At 43.6% G+C, this 23,432-nt stretch overlaps 2 protein-coding genes across 5 annotated transcripts in view; one reads left to right on the forward strand and one right to left on the reverse strand.

The window, feature by feature from the left end:
• The window catches only part of akr1a1b (aldo-keto reductase family 1, member A1b (aldehyde reductase)), a 45,021-nt gene extending 26,224 nt beyond the window's left edge, over nt 1-18,797 (reverse strand). Inside the window, exons 1-3 of one of the 3 annotated variants that reach the window (XM_048540010.2) lie at nt 18,569-18,797; nt 9,255-9,347; nt 4,806-4,925 (exon numbers count right to left, since the gene is read on the reverse strand). In XM_048540010.2, coding sequence (XP_048395967.2) covers nt 4,806-4,925; nt 9,255-9,347; nt 18,569-18,574 — 219 coding nt within the window. In that variant the 5' untranslated portion in view covers nt 18,575-18,797. Of the gene's footprint in view, nt 1-4,805; nt 4,926-9,254; nt 9,348-18,373 lie in introns of all 3 variants that reach the window. The other 2 variants (XM_048540008.2, XM_048540007.2) reach the window with 2 other exon arrangements.
• Nucleotides 18,798-18,810: 13 nt separating this feature from the next.
• Nucleotides 18,811-23,432, forward strand: part of LOC125456330 (peroxiredoxin-1-like) — a 41,323-nt gene continuing 36,701 nt past the window's right edge. For both annotated transcript variants that reach the window (XM_059647969.1, XM_059647968.1), the window contains exons 1-2: nt 18,811-18,933; nt 19,875-20,003. The gene's annotated coding sequence lies outside the window, so the exon portion shown is untranslated. The remainder of the gene's footprint in view (nt 18,934-19,874; nt 20,004-23,432) is intronic.

Raw genomic sequence — 23,432 nt, forward strand, 5'->3', positions numbered from 1 at the left:
TTTTTATCCCTGGAACCAACTTTTAAGATATGTTGGATAAATTGGGACTGTGTTCCTGGGAACAGACAGAGGAGATCTGACACAGGTATTCAAAATCCTGAGGGGTCTGGTTAGAGTAGGTAGGGAGAAAACGTTCCTGCTTATGATAAGATCGAGAAAGAAGCAAATTTATAAAAGAACTAGATAATGCTGCAAAAACAGTACAAGAAAAAAAACTGTGCCTCACAGCAAGTGGTTAAAGTCTAAAATGCACTGCCTGACAGATTCAATCAAAAAGCATTCAAAAATTACACTTATTTGAAAAAGAATGAGCAGAATTATGGGGAGAATGAAAGAATGACACTATGCAAATTGTTCATAAGGAGAGCTGGTCCTAAACAATAAGTCAATGGGCAGATTGAGCATGTGATAAACTTTATGATTCTGTGCCGTTAAGTCACCTAAATATTCAAAACATTTTACTTGATTCATTTTGCAGTGTTGTTCTGACCAGAAAACTCAGATGTAATATGAAATACCTGTCAATTTATGGTTGAATGGGATTCACAAGGATTCCTTGTTATGGTTTTCAGATGAATTGACAACTTATCTGCACAATGTGTTAAGAGTACTTCAATTGGATTGCCAGTCATATTCATTGGTCCAGTTAAAATCTGAACCATTACATGTTGATCTGCAGATCTAACTAATTTTAAAACAAAGCTCAAACTGAAGCAAACTTAAAATTTCTAACCTTGTAAGTTTTTAACATTTAAAAGTACAAACAAGTGCATACAGGGGTATCTTTTTAAAAGAAGTTGACCCAAACCAGTCAGACATAAAGTCCTGAGTAAAAGACAGCATTTGGATAATGGCCGATTAAAAAGAAATGGCTGTGTTGCAATGGTAGTGTCCATGAGCCAGGAAGACCAGGTTCAAGAACTGTGTAGTAATATCTCTGAACAAGTTGATTAGAAAACATATCAAGCCAGGGTGCGTTTCAGAAACCCAGGCTGTAGATAATTTGAGAAAGTTCACTAGAATAAAAACCAATTAGAATTTGGAACTTGTACATCTTAGAAAGCAGGCAGAGATAGTAGGAACTGCTAATGCTGGAGAATCTGAGATAACATGGTGTGAGGCTGGATGAACACTGCAGGCCAAGCAGCATCGGAGGAGCAGAAGGTTTCCCCTTCCCCTCCCCCATTTCTGAAGAAGGGTCCCGACCCGAAACATCAAGCTTTCCTGCTCCTCTGATGTTGCTTGGCCTGCTGTGTTCATCCAGCCTCACATCGTGTTACCTTAGAAAGCAGGCAGCTGTTTTGATGCAACAGTTAAACTTTGAATATAAAATGTAATCAATATTTTCAATAAAGTGGAGCATGACCTAATTGTTACTTTATTATATAACCTCAAAAGAAAACTTTGCCAAGCACATATTGGAAGCTTGAAAGTGAATACCGCTGTTACATTTAAGTAGAACTCTTTGTAAAGTTTATGCCAATCATAACATTCTGTTTTGTAGGAATTTACTGAAGGAGTCAATAATACATTGTATGGAGGGCTGCTCAGTTTATGAGATTTTTGAACAGAATCTGAGAGTTAAGTGGCACATAGGGGAGGGGATGGCCTAATGGCATTATTACTAGACTATCAGAGACTAAAGTCCATTCTGGGAATCTGGGTTGAAATTTTGCCATGGCAGATGGTGGAATTTGAATTAAGAATCTAATGATTACCACTAAACCTCTGCCAATTGTTGGAAAATCCCATCTGGTTCACTGAAGTCCTTACCTGGTTAATGTAGTTGACTCTTAGTTAGTCTTTGGGAGAATTAGTAATGGGCAACAAATGCTGGTCTAGCCAACAACGGCCACATTCTGTGAATGAATTTGAAAAAGTTGGCAAACAGTTGTCACAGAAGAAGGCTATTCAGCCTGCTATGCTCATACTGGGCCAGTGTAAGAATAACTCAGCTAGTTCCATGCCTTTATATTTTTGCCAGTAATCTTGAAAGTGTTCTTGCTTAAAATAATTATCCTCTTTTAAACTTGTCTCCATTAGACTTTCAGTCTCAGGCAGTACAGTCTAGATATTTATCACAGTCTGCAGTTTTCTTCATATTGCTTTTGCTTCTTTTGCCATGTTTGTATGCATGTCAAATTGGTATCTTTTGGATCTTAGTTCTTTCGCAAACGAAGCAGTTTCTCTGTCTTCTGTCCAGATATCTCACGATTGAGACAATATCTCTATTATGTCTCCTCTTAACCTTCTCCAAGGAGAACGGTGTTAATTTCTCCAACCTATCTATGTAACTGATGCATATAATGCTAGGAACCATTATCCCAAGTCTTTTACGCCCTATTTCTAATGCCATGACATCCTTCCCGAAGTGGTTTCTTGGATCGAACACAATAAAGTGGAAGCCAAACCAATATCTATAAAAGCCTAACATAATTTCCTGGTTTTTGTACTCCATACCTTTACCAAGCCTAGAATCCCACATACCCTATTAGCAATTTATAACTCATTCTATGCAAAACAAGGACAAAGAAATGCTTTGTCAAAAGTCTAAAACACTGCTTCAAAATTTATTTTACTGAGATCCCACTTTTAAGCTGAAAAATTACGATGACCCCAGCAGGATTTGGGTGGGGGGGGGGCGGGGTGCTGTGTTTGGGGGGGGCAAGGAATGCAATCTGCAAGTTGGAGTTTGTAGGGGAGGTGGGGGCAGCAATGAGCAGAGGCTCAAAAGCTGTCTCTTAGCTTAAATAACGCAATGAGACGATGCATCAACAATCCTCTGGGATGGAGATTCCAAAGTTTCACTACCTTTTTGAAGGAAACAAAAATTACTTTTCACTTGTGTCCTAAAGGATTAGCTCCTTATCTAGAAACTGCGCCATCTTGTTCTAGTCTTCTCATCTAGAGGTAATAGCACTTCAGTATCTAACCTGTCAAACCCTCTTCAAACATGAACGAGATCATCTTTCATTCCTCTGAACTCTAGAGAATACAGACCAATTTACTTGGCTTTTCAACATTGGACAACACTCATCCTAGAGAGCAATAGTAAGCCTCACTGCATTGCTTCCAATACAAGTATATCTTTTCTCAAATATGGGGAGCAAAATTTCAGGTGAGGCTACACCAAAGCCTCTTAGAAATTAAAGAAAATTTCTTTATCCTTGCAGTTAAAATTACTATTAACCCAGAACAAGTGGGGTAGGTGGCTACAAGTGTGGGTCAGAGGTTTGGAATTCTACAGTGAGAAACCCACTTTCTGATTCCAGACTGCCTTCCTACCATCTACAAAAGGCACAAGTAAAGACAGTGGCGGAATGCTCTCCACTTGCCTGGTTCAGGGCAGCTCCAACTACACCACCAGAAGCTTTATACCATTCAAAGTGAAGTAATTCACTCGAGTGGACCTGCCCACCACCAAAAACAATCACTCTTCATCACTGATACACAATGTCAGAGGTATTGCAGAAACCCAAAAGGCTCCTACAACACAACCTTCTAAATTAGTGACTTCCACCACTAAGGAGGACATGAGAAGGATACACTTGGGAATACCACCACCTGGCAACCCCTCTCCGTCTACACTATTCTACTTTGGAGTTATATTGCTGTTCCTTCACTGCTGATGGGTCAAAATCCTGGAACTTGCTTCCTAACAACACAGCAGCTTAAAGCTATAATTACATTCTAGAATATTGAAATTTTAAATGAAGCAACATCAAGCCAGATTTTCCCACTGTAAAAAAACACCGTAATTCAGTTTAAAGATCTTTCTGATCAGAATTAAATGAGAACATTACAACCTGTAAGATGAAATATTTTAAAATCACTAAGTTCCCATTCATAAATGGCACAACTTTATTATAAATTTCCAAAAGTAAACATGAAACTTGCAAATTATCTCCCGCTTACCAATCCTCCAGCTTGCTGCCTCTCCTGCTTCTCAAATGCACAATCGCGAATTATTATTTAATTGCACTTGTTCACCCTCCTGTCTTGCCAAGACTCCGTTACCAAAAGCTCAGGAGAAGAGTGGGGCCAGAAAGGAAGAGGACCCTTGAAGTGACAATGGCTTTGAGATGCAGGTAAGAAAGTAAACAATAAGCTGGAGAAGTAACTGGAGGGATAGGTTACTACAAAATGGTGCCAATCAGGTCACACTATCCTATGTCAGAATAGGCATGAAACAACACTAAACTAAAACTCAACGCTAAAGGTGAATACCGGCCCCAGTGTGACTGTAAAACAAATGACTAAAAATAGGCCAACCTGAAACTGGGACTGATTGTACATAATTTTCAAACTTAATGTAGAATTCAATTGCATTATAATCACTCTCTCCTAGATATTTAACTATGACATTACTAATTTACCCTGCCTTATTGCAAAAGGTAGTGAAACTTGGGAATCTCCATTCCAGAGGATTGTTGATGCATCGTCTCATTGCATTATTTAAGCTAAGAGTACAGGGAGCTGTTTTTTTCTACCTATGGTGGTTCCCTTCAGTGGTGACAAATCAGACCTTGAGCTGAATTTATCTTCCCAAACCCAATAGTCAAGGACAAGAAAAATTTGGCACATGCACATCATAGGACTTCACAGCTAAACACAGAGATTCTTCATGAGTCTCTGTTCCAAGGTTAGCAATGCTGCATGAAGTAGTCAGCTTGTAATCCAAATTGCTTGTTGCACACCTCCCACTCAGGGTTTGGGAATCTCTGTCAAAAATAAGCCCAAATCTGGATTCATTAATTCTGCAACATAGGCTTCATCAACAGGTCTTTTAAATAGTTAAATCATACCTTATCAGCACCGACATGCTCCTTAAAGAACTCTCCAATTTCAGCTTCATTGTTGTAGACTGCAGCACAGTCTATGTGATGATAACCTGTCTTTACTGCATTCCAGACAGCTTCTTTTACCTGAACAAAAACAGCAAACATGATCATGCACTGAACGTACAATTCCAAGATCCTTTCCAGTACGAAAAATTTAGGGTTGAATTGTTACATGAAACAGTTTTTTAATATCCAATGCTATTAACAGGAATAAGACACACTTTGTGGCATATGTGGAATAGTTAAAAGGGAGGAGCTAAGTAACATCTATATTTGCTGATGATTCAAAGCTAGGTAAGAACGTAAAACATGGAGGACATGGGGGTTGCAAAGGCATAAAAAACTAGTTAAGTGAGGGGCAACAAGGTAGAAATGGAGTATGATGTGGGGAAGTGACAGATTGTTCACTTTGATCACAAGAATAGAAAAGTAGAGCTTATTTTCTGAAAAAAAAAGGGCACAAAACCTGTAGATGTAGAGAGCATATTTTCTGTGGTTGGGAGTCTAGAACTAGGGGATTGTCTCAGGACACAAGGCAGATCTTTCAGGACTGAAATGATGAAATATTTCCTCAAAAAGGGTAATGAACTTCTACCACAGAATTGTCTACCACAAAAGGCTATGGAGGCCATGTCACTGAATATATTCAAGAGATAATTTTATTTAAGGCATCACGAGATACAGGGAGAAAAAGTAAGAACATGGCATTGAGATAGAGGATCAGCCGTGATTGTATTGAATAGCAGAGCAGGCTTGAAAGGCCAAATGGCCTATTATTGCTTCTAGAATTTATGTAACAGAATCTTTATCCTTATAATTTATAGCATTTAGAATGCTAAGCTGTCAGAGAAGAGTTTAAGTTCATGTCTTTGTTGTTACAATTTGGTAAAGATGAGCGACGTATTTTCTTTCAAAAAAGTGAAATTTAAAGTCTCAGCTATTTGCTAAATGACTTATGATACAAGTCAAAGCAAACACCAAATGCAGCCAATTCTATATTCTTATTATCTAGAAGTAACGAGTTAAACATGAATTACCAGGTAAACTCTGGTCAAATGTAAATTATGAACTGCAAATTAAATGACCGATTGGGTGAGCAGTCCACTCAGATTTTAGTGATCCCATTTTAGATTAGACTTTAATCTTTTAAACTTCAACTTCATCAGGCAATTTGAGCTCGTCTCCTTCTCGGAAGGCAACAGTAGGGCACAAGCAGATTTCTATGGCACGGTTGTCAACACAATTGGCATCTGTGTGCAGAACTTGCTCAACTTGGCCTGGATGGGGCAGATCTACCACGTATTGTCAAATAACAGAAACAGCTGCAGCACTTATTCCCTCTGCTTATTCAGTTTATGAAACTATCTATTCCCACTGTTGAGTTTTCTCCAGCTTATCTATTTGTCTCAATGGACTCAACATTTGCACAGCTGTCCTTTTATATCATTCAAGTCCCAACTTCAGCTTGTTCTCAATCTTTTTTCAGTGCAGGCAGTTTAGTTTCTTCTCTATAGATCTTATGCTTTCCTTTTAGTCACATTTTCAGTTTACGCTCTGCTTTGAGGTAGGGTCTGCCTCAAAAACCATACAACTTAAACTTTAAAACAGATTCAATCTCTGTATATTGGGCATAAAAAGCCCAATGCCTGGCACACATTTTTGCCAGATGCCTCCATTTGTTGGCTTAGCATTTTACTTCTGTTTTGTAATAAGAAAGGGTTGCTTCTGTTGACACTGCTTCTGTACTTGTGTAGAAAGTGTCAGTGGCATCAGACAGTTGCATTCTGACTGTCTGGATAGAATCTATGATCCTGTAATAAAATCCCCAGTAATTATAAAAATTAATTATCTAGTCTGTAGAGAAATTCCTGTATTCCATTTGTCCTTCTTGGGTTGTGCTTCAGACATGCAAGTGCTGTCAGACCTGTCGAGATTGTCCAGTGTTTTCAGTTTTTATTTCAGATCTCCAGCATCTGCAATATTTTACTATTGAGAAAAATTAGTTTGCTATACTGTCACCTGAAAATTGAAAATAACACAATGAACACAAGTCAGTTTCCCATTTATTGTATGCTGTTGGTTGGTCAGTCATCTGTGTGATGACAAGCCTTCCCATAATTGACTGGGATTTTAAGAATTTTCTCGGCCAATCACTGTCAAACATACTTTTGTTGTTTAAAATGGCTGGATCTAGAATCCAGCGTTCATGGGGGAACTGAAATACACTATGTGAGGTCGATGTCTCGGTGTTGATTTTTCCATGCATCTCCCATCCTTACCTTTTAGGTGATAGTGGTTGTGGGTTCAGAAGGTGTTGTCAAAGGCAGCTTGGTGAGTAGCGTAGTGCACATTGTAGACAGAGTACGTTGCTGGAAGAGGGATTAAATGTTTAAGGAGGTGGATGCAGTATTTTGTCCTTGGATGATAAAATTTCCTTATTGTTGTAGGTGTGACACCCATCCAAGCAAAATGAACAGTATTCCATCACATACTTGACTTCGACCTTCTATATGGTGGATAGTTATTGGAGAGTCATGAGGGGAGTTACCAGAATTCCTAGCCTTTGATCTGCTCTGTAGCCACAATATTTATAAGACTTGTTAAGTTCAGTATTTAGGCAAAAAGTCATTGACAAAGCAGCTGCAGATAGTTGGGCTGAAGACAACTGAGAAATTCTTAAGTCTCCATCAAGCACAACCATCTTCCTTGGTGCTGGGTAGAAGTCAAACCAGTGGAGTATTTCCCCCTCCGAATCCTGTTGACTTTTATTTTACCCAAGAGTTTCCTTGTTGCTTCACTTGGTCAAATGTAGCCTTGTTGTCTTTTTTATCTCTGAGTTCAGCATTTTTGTCCACTTTTAGACCAAGCTGCAACATGGTCAGGCACTGAATGGCTTCAGTAGAACTGAAACCAAGCAGTGAGTAGTAGTGCTGCTAGCACTGATGACACCCAGCGTAACAAGGTGTTGAGACAGATGAATGCAGCAGGCCAAGCATCAGAGGAACAGGAAAGCTGACGTTTTGGGCCTAGACCTTTCTTCAGAAATGACACCCAGTTTGCTGATGGTCAAGAGACTTATGGGGAAGTATCTGGTCAAGTAACATTTGTCCTGCTTGCTGTGGACAGGACACACCTGAGCATTTTTTCACGTTGCTGGCTAGATGCTGGGCAGCTGGAACAGCTGATCTAGAGAAGCTGAAATTGTGCACTGGATAAAAGACATGTTAACTGAAAGATAGTGGGCTAGAATTCCTGTTACTGGAAGTAACAATCTCTCCTGGCAACTAAATATTCACAAGCAAGCTGAACAGCTGTATAGTCATGGAACGTCCGATATTCTGACGTTAATATAAGCAGTGTTAGTTGATCTCAGCCAATCTGTTATTAAGGGCTGAACAATGTGCTTTTTCCTAGCTACTGAAAATGTTTTGTTCTTGGCATTCCCACTGATTTAATGTGCGAACATGACCAAGACCATTCCAAAATAACAGAATGCCATTCTGGGCCATAATTAAAAGTTGGAACACAAAATTAAGTTGCAACTAAGGATACAAGATCTGAATTTTTTGACTATATTAAATTCATGACCATCATGTAAATAGTGACAAAATGACAATTCCAAAAAAAGATTGTGCTAGGAATTGTGGAAGAGAAGAGAATAAGAGATGATCGAAGACACATGAAGATAGTCAACATTCAACACATGCCACAGAGCTTGAAAAGTGCAGGTTTAGTACAGCCTTAGTGCTATTTTTGCAGATGTTACGGGACTAATTTATTAAAAACCACAAGCATACAAAGTAAATCAACTTTCAGAGTCTAAATCAACTTGACGGCGACATTTTTATTTCGAGCATTCAAATAGTTTGTAGTCAAGCAATGTGCAGAAGGTACACCTGAACTATGACAGCTGTGAATCTGTAAATTACAAAATCTTGCAGCACAAAAATCACTGAACAACAGTTTCTAGCCATTGGAAACATGATGCCTTTTTAAAAGGGTGCGCAAAAGAGAAGAGTAAGTGAAAAGCACCCTAAACATGTTAGAGATTAAGAACAAATCCACTTGATACAAGTTTAGCCTTGCTGGCAACTTGCTTATCTGGACTTCAGATGAGCTTAGGATCAGTCTCAGCCATTACATATGCTAATTCGTGAACGTGTCAACACTCATCTCAAATACTCACTAATCAACTTGGCTTGATGAGTGGATGGTCCCAGTGCAGCATTATCATCTTTGGGAGAGAAGGCAATGGAAGGAAATGGAAAAAAAAACCAGGAGCACAGAATACTTCAGAATAGAAAAACTATATGGCCAAATTACAGCCATCAATTCATTAGGAAAACCAAAAATAACTGGTACCACTCAAAAGAAAGCAATCAAGTTTTATTTGCGCAAATGCACTCAGGTTACCTCGCCAGGCGAACTTTTCCACGTCCCCAACCCAATGAGAGGCATCTTCTGTCCAGTATGGAGCAGAACATAATCAGAAATAGCCATTTTAATCTAAAGAAACAAAATATTTTATAACAGGACAGTCACTTTTAAAAAATCTGAACTTCGTAATTCTATTCTTTTTTGAATAATCAGAGAACTTGAATTGGGTTGATAGATACCTAAACAAAGTGACACATTCAGTACAAAAGCACTACAAATGCTGTAAATCTGAAAGAAAAACAAATTACTGAAGAAACTCAGCAGGTCTGGCAGAATCAGTGGGGAGAAAGATTTAACATTGAGTTCAGTGACTCTTCTTCAGAACTGGTGGTAGCTAGGAAAATGTGGTATAAACTTTCTTAAGTAACTGAAAAGCAAATATACGATTATTTATTTGTCTGCCTTATTTCCAAGTCAACTCAGTGTTAGTTAAAGGTCTTGGCTACAAAGTGGTATTCAATTGATTTTACAAATTTTCACAAGTAAATAAAATGAATCGAGATTAGTGTTGCCACAGATAAACGTAAGGCTCATTTCTAGTGCTCATCACATTTTATTACCAAAGTTTTTTGGGGTTGGGGCGATAAAGAAAATCTAGATTCCTGCATTGGGCTATCAGGAAATCAGTGCTTCAGGTGGTCACTTCACCTTTTTGGAGAAATGGAAGGGAATCAACATGGATACCTTAAGGGTTCCACAAATGTTTAAATCCTGTTAAGACCACTGTCTTTTTACACTTGTGCTTTTTAAAATGGTCGACTGGAATATGAAAGCACTATTTTGAACACTAGGAATTTCAGTAGTTACAAGTTTTGAAAGCAAGTAATTAATACCTTGTGTGAATCTTGCTTGTGGGTTCCTACAACATGCAGATGAACCAGAGTTGAGACACGATTCATAATTGAAGCTGATTGGTGTGGACTAACACCCAATCATCAATGATAAGTCATCTGCCTGCCATCAGCCACATGATTAGTCATCTTGCAGCTGAGCAGTTTGGACTATGAGCAAGATAGAGAGAAGCTCTTTACATTAGAACAGAAACCAGGTTTACAGCAGCTGAAAACAGACTTGTTCCGTTCTGTACAGTAAGCCACTTTAAACGTAAAGAAAACCTGTTTATCTTTCATTCAGCAGATACTACAAATTGAAACTTTGAATTGCATGAGGCAGAGACCTTTTGTAAGTGAAACAGACATCCTGTGCCTCATGCAAATCAGTTGAACCATTCAGAAAAAAGGAAGATCAACAAAAATTTCAGATCAAGTAAGAACCAACCGAAACCGATCTCGTGAACAAAGACTACAAAAATGTTTTTTTTTCCTCTATACTTGTTTTTATTTCCAATGCTTGTCTGTGTTAGTAAAGAGGACCTTAAGAGAATTTAGACTTTTAATTTATGAAGTTTACTGAATTTAATCATTTACCCATAGCTAGAATGTATGGATCTGTAAATAAGTAGCACAGAAGCCTGGACCCTGGATCTGGAAATCAGATAGCTTGGCAATTTTGCATATTTCTTTAAAACAAAAACATGAACTTTTATGATGAGTCCAGAAATAGCAGGGTTCAATTTCAAGTACACCATCCCATGAGTTATGACAACCCCATGATAACTAATTATATAGTGCATGATATTGATCAGATTTACTGCTGAGTTCAAAAATGGTTGCACTGAATAGAAATCGGATGGGGCAATAACAAAGAAAATATACATTGTGGTCAGAACTGCACTGCAGTAAAATACAGGACTTCTTTACTTTTATTCAAACTTGATCAGATAGTACAACAATTTTGCACTGAACACAAAAAAACTAACTTTTCTAGTCATCATTAATGTAATAGATCTGGGCACATTTTTTTCCAGTTTAAAGCATATCGGCCAGGTGCAAGTTGACGACGTTAATAAACAAGCAGCAATGGGGGGGATCTTGGGGTATTTTAATCTACATATTGATTGGTCAAATCAGGTCAGTCATGGCAGCCTTGAGGAGGGGTTCATAGAATGCATCTGCGATAATTTCCTTGAACAATATGTAATGGGACCTACAAGGGAGCAAGCTATCCTCGATCTAGTCTTGGGTAACGAGACAGGAATAATTAATGATCTCACAGTTAGGGATCCTCTCGGAAGGAGTGATCACAGTGTGATTGAATTTGAAATACAGATGGAGTGTGAGAAGGTTAAATCCAGTACCTATGTCTTGTGCTTAAACAAAGGAGATTATAAAGGAATGAGGGAGGAGTTAGCTAGGGTAGAATGGGAGCAAAAACTTTATGGTGGGTCAATTGGGGACTTTCAAAACGATTTTTCACAGTGCTCAGCAGAAGTATATTCCAGTGATAAGGAAGAATTGTAGGAAGAGAGCCAGCTATGGATGTCTAAGGAAATAAAGGAAAGTATCAGATTGAAAAAAATACACATAAAAAAGCAAGGGGCAGTGGGAAACTAGTAGACTGGGAAATCTTTAAAGGCCAACAGAAAGCCACAAAAAAGTTATAAAGAAATGCAAGATAGATTGAGAGTAAACTAGTTTAGAATATAAAAACAGGCAGCAAAAGTTTCTACAAACATGTAAATCGTAAAAGAGTAGCGAAGGTAAACATTGGTCCTTTAGAGGATGAGAAGGGTAATTTAATAACTGGGATTGAGGAAATAGCCAAGACATTAAACAATTATTTTGTGTCAGTCTTCACAGTGGAAGACACAAATAACATGCCGAAAACTAATAGCAAGAAGGTTATAGCAGGCATGGACCTTGAAACTATCAGTATCACTAAGGAGGCAGTGCTGGGCAAGCTAATGGGGCTAAAGGTAGACAAGTCTCCTAATCCTGATGAAATGCATCCCAGGGTATTAAAAGAGGTGATGGAGGAAATAGCAAATGCACTCTGGGTTGGTTCCCGCAGATTGGAAAACAGTCAATGTGACGCCAATGTTTAAAAAAAGTAGACAAAAAGCAGGTAACTATAGGCCATTTAGCTTAACTTCGGTAGTGGGGACAATGCTTGAAACTATCATCAAAGGAAGAAATAGCAAGACATCTGGGTATAAATTGTCCCATTGGAAACTCCCAGCATGGGTTCATGAGGGGTAGGTCATGTTTAACTAATTTGGAGGAGTTCTTCAGGGACATTACTTGCATGGTGGACAATGGGGAACCTGTGGATGTGGTGTATCTGGATTTCCAGAAGGCATTTGACAAGGTGCCACACCGAAGGCTGCTATGCAAGATAAAGTTCCACCGTATTACAGGTAATGTACCGGCGTGGATCGATGATTGGTTGACCAGTAGAAAGCAAAGAGTAAGGGTAAATGGGTATTTTTCTGTTGGCACTCAGTGGCTAGTGGTGTGCCTGAGGGATCAGTGTTGGGACCGCAATTGTTTACAATTTACAAGGATGATTTGGAGTTGGGGACTAAGTGTAGTGTGTCAAAATTTGGAGATGACACTAAGGTGACTGGTAGAGCAAAGTGTGCAGAAGACACTGAAAGTTTGCAGAGGGATATAGATGGTCTACATGAGTGGGCAAAGATCTGGCAAGTGGAGTATAATGTTGATAAGTGTGAGGTTATTATTTTGGTAGGAACAACAGGAAAATGGAATGGACTATGTTTTAGATGGTAAAAAAAATTGCAGCACACTGCTGTGCAGAGGGACTTGTGTATTCTTGTGGATAAATCGCTAAAAGTAGGATTACAGGTGCAGCAGGTAATTAAAAAGGCAAATGGAATTTTGACTGCCATTGCTAGAGGGATGGAGTTTAAAAGCAGGGAGGCTATGCTGCAGCTGTAGAGAGTCCTGGCAAGGCCACACCTGGAGTACTGTGTGCAGTTTTGGTCTCCTTACTTAAGAGGAGATATACTAGCACTGGAGGGGGTGAAAAGGAGATTCACTCAGTTGATTCCAGCATTGAGAGGGTTGGATTATGAGGAGAGACTGTGATTATCCCCACCCCTGTCTGCTTTCCGGAGAGACCACTCTCTCCGTGACTCCCTTGTTCGCTCCACACTGCCCTCCAACCCCACCACACCCGGCACCTTCCCCTGCAACCGCAGGAAATGCTACACTTGTCCCCACACCTCCTCCCTCACCCCCATCCCAGGCCCCAAGATGACATTCCACATTAAGCAGAGGTTCACCTGCACATCTGCCAATGTGGTATACTGCATCCACTGTACCCGGTGCGGCTTTCTCTACATTGGGGAAACCAAGCGGAGGCTTGGGGACCGCTTTGCAGAACACCTCCGCTCAGTTCGCAACAAACAACTGCACCTCCCAGTCGCAAACCATTTCCACTCCCCCTCCCATTCTCTTGATGACATGTCCATCATGGGCCTCCTGCACTGCCACAATGATGCCACCCGAAGGTTGCAGGAACAGCAACTCATATTCCGCCTGGGAACCCTGCAGCCATATGGTATCAATGTGGACTTCACCAGTTTCAAAATCTCCCCTTCCCCCACTGCATCCCTAAACCAGCCCAGTTCATCCCCTCCCCCCACTGCACCACACAACCAGCCCAGCTCTTCCCCCCCACCCACTGCATCCCAAAACCAGTCCAACCTGTCTCTGCCTCCCTAACCGGTTCTTCCTCTCACCCATCCCTTCCTCCCACCCCAAGCCGCACCCCCAGCTACCTACTAACCTCATCCCACCTGCTTGACCTGTCCGTCTTCCCTGGACTGACCTATCCCCTCCCTACCTCCCCACCCACACCTTCTCCACCTATCTTCTTTACTCTCCATCTTCGGTCCGCCTCCCCCTCTCTCCCTATTTATTCCAGTTCCCTCCCCCCATCCCCCTCTCTGATGAAGGGTCTAGGCCCGAAACGTCAGCTTTTGTGCTCCTGAGATGCTGCTTGGCCTGCTGTGTTCATCCAGCCTCACATTTTATTATCTTGGAATCTCCAGCATCTGCAGTTCCCATTATCTCTGATACTATTTTAACCTCACTGCGAAGCCTCTTCCAGGGATGCCTAACCTGAAGAAGTTACCCTCCTCCCTCCGGACCAACCTCAGGGAATCTCTCTCCCATTGCAACTCTCTTGTAATCTCTTCGGCCTTGAAACTGCTCGACCATGTCCTGAAGCAAACCAGGTACCACAGCCACATCACCTTTCTCAGCACCTGCCTACGGAACCAGATCATCCCCAAGGGACTACAGTCCACATTTCAGCCTTCCCAATTTGGTCCCAACCGTGACCACCTCTACACCCAGAATATTCAGGCCCTTCAGAAGCGTTTCTCCCTGCGAGTCCTGAAACAGACACTCGCAGCCATGCGCCGGCACCTCCACACACTGCAATCCAGCCTGCCCCAGCTCAGAGCCTCCCTCTCCCAGACCTGCAAAGGACCCCTGCTGTTTTTTATCCTCCGCAGGATCCACAGACTGAACACCCAGTTCCACTCAGCTTTACTGGACACCAAAAATCGTAAGTACTACCAACTCACGGGCCCCTGCCACCCACAAGAGGATTCCTGCGCCTCCCAAATCCCGACTCTGTCCCTGCCCCTCCCCCACCATGCACCCGCCGCCATTGACCATGAGGACACGGCCGGAGACCCCACCGATGACGTCACATCGGCCTCCGCCGGCCACAGAACTTCCGGAACCGCTGCTGCAGTCACCACCTCCACGTCCAGGTACTACAGCCCACACACCACCCTCACCTCAGCTGCTGCCGCCCACCCCGATCCTCCCACCGCCGACGGAACCCCGCCCACGGTCGACGCAACCCCGCCCACGGACGACGGAACCCCGCCCACAGACGACGACATCATCGCTCCGCCCACAACTTCCACAGCCTGCAACCCCAGAGGAGACAGCCACCCTGAGCCCTGCCGAATCTTCACCATCCCCCCAGACCTCCCACTGACTGAGGACGAACGGTCAGTCCTGAGCAAGGGGCTCACCTTTGTCCCCCTACAACCACACATCAACGAATACCAGTCACGGTCGGACACAGAGCAGTTTTTCCGCCGTCTTCGCCTGCATGCCTACTTCTTCAACCGGGAACCCAACCCTCCTTCCACTGACCCCTTCACCCGCTTCCAACACAAGTCCTCCTCCTGGACACCACCCCCAGGCCTCCTACCCTCCCTCGACCTCTTCATCTCCAACTGCCGTCGAGACATTAACCGCCTCAACCTCTCCACCCCTCTCACCCACTCCAACCTCTCCCCCGCAGAACGGGCAGCCCTCCGCTCCAACCCCAACCTCACCATCAAACCCGCAGACAAGGGTGGCGCAGTGGTAGTATGGCGTACTGACCTCTACATCGCCGAGGCCAGACGCCAACTCTCCGACACCACCTCCTACCGCCTCCTCGATCATGACCCCACACCCGAGCACCAAACCATCATCTCCAACACCATTCATGACCTCATCACCTCAGGGGACCTCCCACCCACAGCCTCCAACCTCATTGTTCCCCAACCCCGCACGGCCCGTTTCTATCTCCTTCCCAAAATCCACAAACCTGCCTGCCCTGGTCGACCCATCGTCTCAGCCTGCTCCTGCCCCACCGAACTCATCTCCACCTATCTGGACTCCATTTTCTCCCCTTTGGTCCAGGAACTCCCCACCTATGTCCATGACACCACCCACGCCCTCCACCTCCTCCAGGACTTCCAATTCCCTGGCCCCCAACACCTCATATTCACCATGGACGTCCAGTCCCTGTACACCGGCATTCCGCATGGAGATGGCCTCAAGGCCCTCCGCTTCTTCCTGTCCCGCAGGCCCGACCAGGCCCCCTCCACCGACACTCTCATCCGCCTAGCGGAACTCGTCCTCACACTCAACAACTTCTCTTTTGACTCCTCCCACTTCCTACAGACTAAGGGGGTGGCCATGGGCACCCGCATGGGCCCCAGCTATGCCTGCCTCTTTGTAGGTTACGTGGAACAGTCCATCTTCCGCACCTACACAGGCCCCAAACCCCACCTCTTCCTCCGGTACATTGATGACTGTATCGGCGCCGCCTCTTGCTCCCCAGAGGAGCTCGAACAGTTCATCCACTTCACCAACACCTTCCACCCCAACCTTCAGTTCACCTGGGCCATCTCCAGCACATCCCTCACCTTCCTGGACCTCTCAGTCTCCATCTCAGGCAACCAGCTTGTAACTGATGTCCATTTCAAGCCCACCGACTCCCACAGCTACCTAGAATACACCTCCTCCCACCCACCCTCCTGCAAAAATTCCATCCCCTATTCCCAATTCCTCCGCCTCCGCCGCATCTGCTCCCACGATAAGACATTCCACTCCCGCACATCCCAGATGTCCAAGTTCTTTAAGGACCGCAACTTCCCCCCCACGGTGATTGAGAACGCCCTTGACCGCGTCTCCCGCATTTCCCGCGACACATCCCTCACACCCCGCCCCCGCCACAACCGCCCCAAGAGGATCCCCCTCGTTCTCACACACCACCCTACCAACCTCCGGATACAACGCATTATCCTCCGACACTTCCGCCATTTACAATCCGACCCCACCACCCAAGACATTTTTCCATCCCCACCCCTGTCTGCTTTCCGGAGAGACCACTCTCTCCGTGACTCCCTTGTTCGCTCCACACTGCCCTCCAACCCCACCACACCCGGCACCTTCCCCTGCAACCGCAGGAAATGCTACACTTGTCCCCACACCTCCTCCCTCACCCCCATCCCAGGCCCCAAGATGACATTCCACATTAAGCAGAGGTTCACCTGCACATCTGCCAATGTGGTATACTGCATCCACTGTACCCGGTGCGGCTTTCTCTACATTGGGGAAACCAAGCGGAGGCTTGGGGACCGCTTTGCAGAACACCTCCGCTCAGTTCGCAACAAACAACTGCACCTCCCAGTCACAAACCATTTCCACTCCCCCTCCCATTCTCTTGATGACATGTCCATCATGGGCCTCCTGCACTGCCACAATGATGCCACCCGAAGGTTGCAGGAACAGCAACTCATATTCCGCCTGGGAACCCTGCAGCCATATGGTATCAATGTGGACTTCACCAGTTTCAAAATCTCCCCTTCCCCCACTGCATCCCTAAACCAGCCCAGTTCATCCCCTCCCCCCACTGCACCACACAACCAGCCCAGCTCTTCCCCCCCACCCACTGCATCCCAAAACCAGTCCAACCTGTCTCTGCCTCCCTAACCGGTTCTTCCTCTCACCCATCCCTTCCTCCCACCCCAAGCCGCACCCCCAGCTACCTACTAACCTCATCCCACCTGCTTGACCTGTCCGTCTTCCCTGGACTGACCTATCCCCTCCCTACCTCCCCACCCACACCCACACCTTCTCCACCTATCTTCTTTACTCTCCATCTTCGGTCCGCCTCCCCCTCTCTCCCTATTTATTCCAGTTCCCTCCCCCCACCCCCCTCTCTGATGAAGGGTCTAGGCCCGAAACGTCAGCTTTTGTGCTCCTGAGATGCTGCTTGGCCTGCTGTGTTCATCCAGCCTCACATTTTATTATCTGTGATTATACTCATTGGAATTCAGAAGAGTAAGGGGAGATCTTCTATAAACATAAGCATTAAGAAGGGAATAAATAAGGTGGAGGCAGGGAGGTTGTTTCCGCTAGCAGGTGAAACTAGGGCTAGAGGGCATTGCCTCAAAATAAAAGGAAGCGGATGCAGGACTGAGGTTAGGAGGAACTTCTTCACCCAAAGGGATGTGAATCTGTGGAATTCCCTGCCCAGTGAAGCAGTTGAAGCTACCTCACAATGTTTTTAAAGGCAAGGCTAGATAAATTTTTGAACAGTAAAGGAATTAAGGGTTATGGTGAGCAGGCGGGTGAGTAGAGCTGAGTCTCAAAAAGATCAGCCATGATCTTATTAAGTGGCGGGTAGGCTCGAGGGGCCAGAGGGCCTACTCCTGCTCCTAGATCTTATAGTTTTTGTTTCTGATTTCCACGATCTGCATTTTTAAGAAAGCGGTAGAGTAGGATCATTTAGTACATCTTATCAGATCCTTATTTCAACTGAAATACTTCATGTATGATCCAACAACTTATCTCAGTTCTGAATGGAGTTTCCTCCACCTCAACAGGAAACGGCCACCGATCGCTAAAACATCACTAATAAAATAATACCGTAACAAGTTGCTTGAACATAATACGCCGACTGGTACACCTCGACAGCGCGCAGTAAAGGAGATTGATCACAATTATTTCAAATTATACATACAGTTAAGAAATCGTAAGACATCCCATCGCTCCCTACCCCAACTACCCACTTCGACTAAGCTTGTACTCCCCCCCTCCCCCCCTTTCTCTGCACACACTTGCCTCCATTCACAAACTCTCCGGTCACAGGACAAACACACTGCTTCCGGAAAATGGGTCACGTGCCACCAACCGTACCCCGATAGCCTGAGAATATTTTTTTAAAAATTGTATACGTATCACTTTTTCATATCTTCTAGAAGGTCGGAAATGTTTTTAAAAAAAAACTGATCAGCACTCAAAAGCATAAAGAAGCAAGTGGCACAGACTTCGGCCTCCCCGCCGGCTTTGGAAGATGGCGCATGCGCGTTGGTGGAGGAGGAGTGCACATGCGCTAGGACGGGCGGCACGAGGTGTTTTCGCGGGTCTAACGGCTCGCAAGAGGAGGGCGCGAGGCAGCGAGTGTGGGCGGTTGGTGATAACGGCAGGTAATATCCAACCTTACCCGGCACATTATATAGAAAAAGGGCTATTCCTTTATCTAAAACAAAACACCGCTTAAAAAATAAATCAAGGACTCTGTATGAAGCTTTGGTGTCATTTAAAGAAATGCTTTCTGCTGTTGACTTGTAGCAAAACGGTGTGTTAAACCCCAAGTACTGACCCCGGTCCCTACATACTTATCACCGATCCGATCTTTTTCCAACTACTAATTATAATCACTGATCGATCCTTTTCTTAAGAGTGGTGAACGGGGGAGTGGTCGAAGCGAATCACAAAGAATGTTTGAAGGGCGATCGGCATAAATTGATGAGCGAAGGAACTCCTGATGAGGTTAAATGGGGTGGCGTGGGAAGGAGTCTCGGTGGAGCTCAACGCACTGGCACCGACTGGATGGGCCGAACAGTTCGTGCTTATTTATTTTGCTCTGGTTGCTTCACCCCACGATGCATGACTTGCCGCTGTGCCGATAGTTATTCATGAATCACTGATGGTAGAAGCCAGCCACACTGTCAGTAACCAATGTAGATAATGATTTCAAACGATTTCTGACTGGCGGCATGTAATCTTAACTCTGATTTGAGTGGGAAAGTTGCTTTGCTTTCCCATTAGATGAAGTTATTATCAGTCAAAATTAATCACTGATGTCCAATCTTTTCTAGGAGAGAAATCAGAAACATTTGCTTGCTGTGATTTGGTTCTGGCTGAGTTTGATCAGGGCGTTGATTGGCCAAATGGGAAGCCTTATGAACAGTTTTGAGAAGCTCCAGTGATTTTTATTGCCTTGGCATCATTTCTGTTTGACTAACTGGCTATGGTCACCATCACAGTAAAAATCACCCCCTTCACTTGATGTACATAATTCTGATGAGACTGAAATGTCTGTTTATACTGAAGATGCATTCCCTGGCTTTGGTTTCTCCCTTAGGCAGCTGTGGAAGACTTTTGTGACTGATTAAAAACCTCCCACGTTTCTGATCTCCTCCTAGAGGTTTTAGTGGAGTAAGGGAGGTCTTAGGAGCATCCTGAGGGCCACTGGACAGAGGTGACTAGCCGGGTAAGTGATAGCACCATCAGAAAGAGGCTAATTGGCACAAGATAAGAGGGGTAAGTACAGCTGTTAACCTTCCAACCTTCGAGAGTGCTTGAAAATTCCTTTCCTTCTCACCATTGAACACTTATCTCCCCTTCATTGTACTCATTGAAATTGAATCATAATGGCACACCACAAAGTCTCCCCATTTTACGTACACTCACCTTTCTTTTCCTCGCTAACTATCACATGAACCAGAATCTCTTCTCAATCCCTACCACTTATGTAAGTGCCAGGTGCTCCTGACATTCCTTCTAAAATTCACATTTTACTTGCCATTTATCACATTCTCATCCTTGTTATACTTTGTTTCTTCCCGAGTTCCCACCACATACTATCTGCATGAACCCAACGTATCTCTACTTAATTTTTGCTGTTCAATCTGTGACCTTCCCCTCTCAAAGAAGGTCGCAATGCTGGAACCATACTTAATATTGAAAGAGGAGTTAACAATATTATTGCTTTAATGAAAGCAGTAAAAGCCCTGGAGATCAGTAGATCTGGCAGTCATAATCATCTGCATGGAGAAGCTGAAACAGTAGTGTCTGCATATTTCTCATATCCTAACATTTAGTCAACAAATTTGCACAAACTGTACATTTTCAGTTACTTTCTCAAAGCCGTTAACTGAAAATGTCTATTTTGTACTTGTCAACTTAACTCTTATACTTTTGATATTTCATTTAGGTCCTAGATAGTAAGAGTTTGCTGTACAAAATGGTTAACGAGAACAGTCCTTCTGAGACTGCTTTGTTCTTTGCTGTACGTGCCCCAGGCACCAATTCAAGATTGGCACTCTGTATGGGTTAGGTGGTAAGGTAGAGGGGCCTACATGTAGGGAAACATGTAGCAACAGCTACTGTGTGATGAGGACAATCCACACGGAGTTCCATGAGAATGAGGTTCCCTTCTAGCACAGCTGAATAGGTCTGAAATGCGGGCAGGATTTTCCTTATGGACTTCTTAATCCTGCCATGGTGTTGAAATGTTGGTTTCAAAGCTTGACTGTGCATTGGAAGCAGTAACCTATTGTAATTGTCTGTGCTCGACCAGTTAATAGTTGGAAGCCAAAGTCTCTACCCATTTAAGGATGGTGGGTGGGCTCTGTCAGAAGGCCCTTTGAGGGCCTTTGAACTTGAAAGAAGCAACATACTACAGTGGAAGTGACGTAAGCGAGACGATATGTCAAAGTGGACAGGTAAGTGTAAATTTTAAAAATCGATTTTGCAGTCAGGACACAACAGTAGGAAGGGAACCTCCGTCAAGGTGGGGTGGGGGAGACTGTTACTGCTGCAGCACCCAGCCAGCTAAGGAAGATTTCTTCAGAGATAGTGGGAACTGCAGTGAGGTTAAAATTTTGATCAGAGATAATGGGAACTGCAGATGCTGGAGAATCCGAGATAACAAAGTGTGGAGCTGGATGAACACAGCAGGCCAAGCAGCACCTTGGGAACACAAAAGCTAATGTTTTGGGCCTTGACCCTTCAGAAAAGGGGGATGTGGAGAGGGTTCTGAAATAAATAGGGAGAGGGGAGGCGGTGGATCGAAGATAGATACAAGAGAGTTGCAGTGGGAGAGAGATGTAGAATGCAATCCCACTTTCCTCTTAATTTGTCAACCGGAGCTTCCAGGCATCAGTCTGTTCCCACTGCCTGAATTGCACCTGGAAAATTTTTGTTTCCTGTAATCCTTAAAAATTTCATTCAGGGGTTTGTGCTTCAGTGACTGGTGAGCATTTATTGTCTGTCCCTTATTATCCTCGAGCAAGTGGTGTTGAACTGCTTTCTTGAACTGCTGGAGTCATTGTGAATACCAGTACACACTCTTGCTGGAGAGTGCGTTCCAGGATTTTGGTTTAATGACAATGAAGGAATGATGGTATATCTCCAAGTTGGGATGATGTGTGGCTAGGAAGAGAACTTGCAGCCAGTGGTGTGCCTATGTTTCTCCAGATGGTTGGTAGTGCTCATGCATTTGGAAGGTGCAGTCTAAGAAGCCTTGGTGAATTTCTGAAGTCTATCATGTAGAACCCAGTTCTGAGGAAGAGTCACTTGACCTGAAACGTTAACTCTGATTTCTCTCCACAGATGTTGCCAGAACTGCTGAGCTTTTCTAATAGTTTCTGTTTTTGTGTAAGCCTGGAAATTGTCCAGGTTTTGCTGCATTTGCACGTGGACTGCTTCAGTATCTGAAGGGCATGAAACAATGATCATTCTACTTTTGATCCTAGGGGAGGTGATTGATGAAACAGTTGAAGATAGTTGAATTCTTTCTGTACCTTTTCTGTCTTTATTCAACACTGCTTAATCAATACCTGATTTGGTAATGAATTTCCTGTATATCTCCTTTTTTCTGTGGTTTATTGATTTCTCAATCCTTCAATTTGATTAAAGGAAAATAATGTTCTTCTTTGCTCAGGTCGCATATGCCCTTTCCTTCATTGTCTTGCAAACAGTTTGGACTTTCAAGAATTGGCAATGTTTTTCATATTTTAGAATGTAAAAATGCAATTCCAACAGCAGATCCCATTAAAGTCTCTGTTGCAGGAAATTTGGGAAGGTGTTCTGTAGCAATTGGAACCAGGTGGATCCTGTTGACTGAAGTCCTCGATTGGAGCTGTTAACCTGGGCCAATGAGGAACTGTGCCTGACCAATAGAAACTGTGCCTGACTAATAGAAACAGAGGATTTAGAATCTCCTCCGTTCAGGGAACTGACTGGCCACAACCAGCGTACCGTGGAGGAATAAGCTCAAATTGGACCGCGCTGTTGACTTGGCTATCTAAAAGGAGCAAAAAACAGGGAATTTAGAATCTCCTCAGTTCAGGTGACTGACTCCAACTGGCCCACAGCAAGTGTACTGTGCACAAGTAATTAAAGGGAGACTTGGTGGCGAGATAATCGCCTCTGTGCAGTTTCTTCAGTGGTGACGGGGGAAAACAGTATGTGCATTAAGAACGTTCACTCGCAGCAGTCGTCATGGAGTTGGTGGTAAGCATTTCTGGCATCATGCTTTTATTTGGGAAACTTGACTTGTTTGATTCTGCCGTTGAAGACTGGACCCAGTATGTGGAAACATTGCGGTGTTTTTTCTGGGCAGATGAAAGGCAACGAGTAATCCTTCTGATTGCTTGTGGACCTGCAGCACCTTCAGTTATAAGGTGCTTAATTTTCCCAAAGGCACCAGACTCTAAAACCTTCAAAGAGTTAACAGAGTTGGTTAACGAATATTATGGCCCCAAACCTCCTCTAATCCAGAGATGCTTACGGTTTTATTCAAATGTTAGAGAACCAGGGAAATCTGTAATGGGATTTTTGACGAGGTTAAGATGAATGACAGAGGCATGTGATTTTGGGTTAACCCTGAATGAGATGCTGAGAGACTGTTCGGTAT

The sequence above is a fragment of the Stegostoma tigrinum genome, chromosome 8 (assembly GCF_030684315.1).
Source record: "Stegostoma tigrinum isolate sSteTig4 chromosome 8, sSteTig4.hap1, whole genome shotgun sequence".
Lineage (NCBI taxonomy): Eukaryota > Metazoa > Chordata > Chondrichthyes > Orectolobiformes > Stegostomatidae > Stegostoma > Stegostoma tigrinum.